Source organism: Penaeus monodon, chromosome 34 (assembly GCF_015228065.2).
Source record: "Penaeus monodon isolate SGIC_2016 chromosome 34, NSTDA_Pmon_1, whole genome shotgun sequence".
NCBI lineage: Eukaryota > Metazoa > Arthropoda > Malacostraca > Decapoda > Penaeidae > Penaeus > Penaeus monodon.
In genome coordinates, this window is record NC_051419.1 from 16,049,222 (window position 1) to 16,049,996 (window position 775).

Sequence of the window (775 nt, forward strand, 5' to 3'; positions counted from 1 at the left end):
TGAACATGCGAGTTTCAACCTTGATACCCAGTGACTCCAACGCACCTACAGATAGTGATCAAACTCCCCGCCCTTAATTCTATTACATACATGGTCACACGCGCGCGCACACGCACACGCACACCAACCAATCACATTGTCTTTCCACCATCTCCTCATATCCAAATCATATACCAAATCCACTTTGTCTACCCAATCCGTCTGATCCACTCGATTCCCTAACCACTTAATCCAACTCATCCTCCTGATCCAGTTAATCCACCAAGTCCACATGATCCACCCCATGCACCCAATCCACTTAACCAATTATCCACCTCATCCACTCAACCCACCTCATCCACTCAACCCACCTCATCCACTCAACCCACCTCATCCACTCAACCCACCTCATCCACTCAACCCACCTCATCCACTCAACCCACCTCATCCACTCAACCCACCTCATCCACCTCATCCACAGATCTCTGGCCATCGCGGTTGCCGTGGCGTCGAGCGAGGAGAGCGGAGAGACGAAGCCGAGGTGGATGCGCCGAGGAAGACGTAAGTAAAAGGGGGGGGTGGGGGGTAAGAGGGGGGATAAGGGGGGGAAGGGGAGAGTTAAGAGTGGTGTCCTATTTTTGTTTGTTTGTCGTTGCGCTCTTCTGTTTTTGCGCTTTTTTCGTCTTTTATTTTTGTTTTATTTCTTTTTTAGATCTTGTTTAGATTTGCTTTCTTTGTCTTGTTTTTATTATTTTCTTTATTTTTTATAGTTTTTAGTAGTTTTGTAGCTTTTATA

At 46.7% G+C, this 775-nt stretch overlaps 1 protein-coding gene across 1 annotated transcript in view; it reads left to right on the forward strand.

The window, feature by feature from the left end:
- LOC119594836 overlaps positions 1 to 775 on the forward strand; it is a 7,731-nt gene that overhangs the window by 503 nt on the left and 6,453 nt on the right. Inside the window, exon 2 of the mRNA XM_037943922.1 lies at positions 461 to 540. Coding sequence (XP_037799850.1) covers positions 461 to 540 — 80 coding nt within the window. The remainder of the gene's footprint in view (positions 1 to 460; positions 541 to 775) is intronic.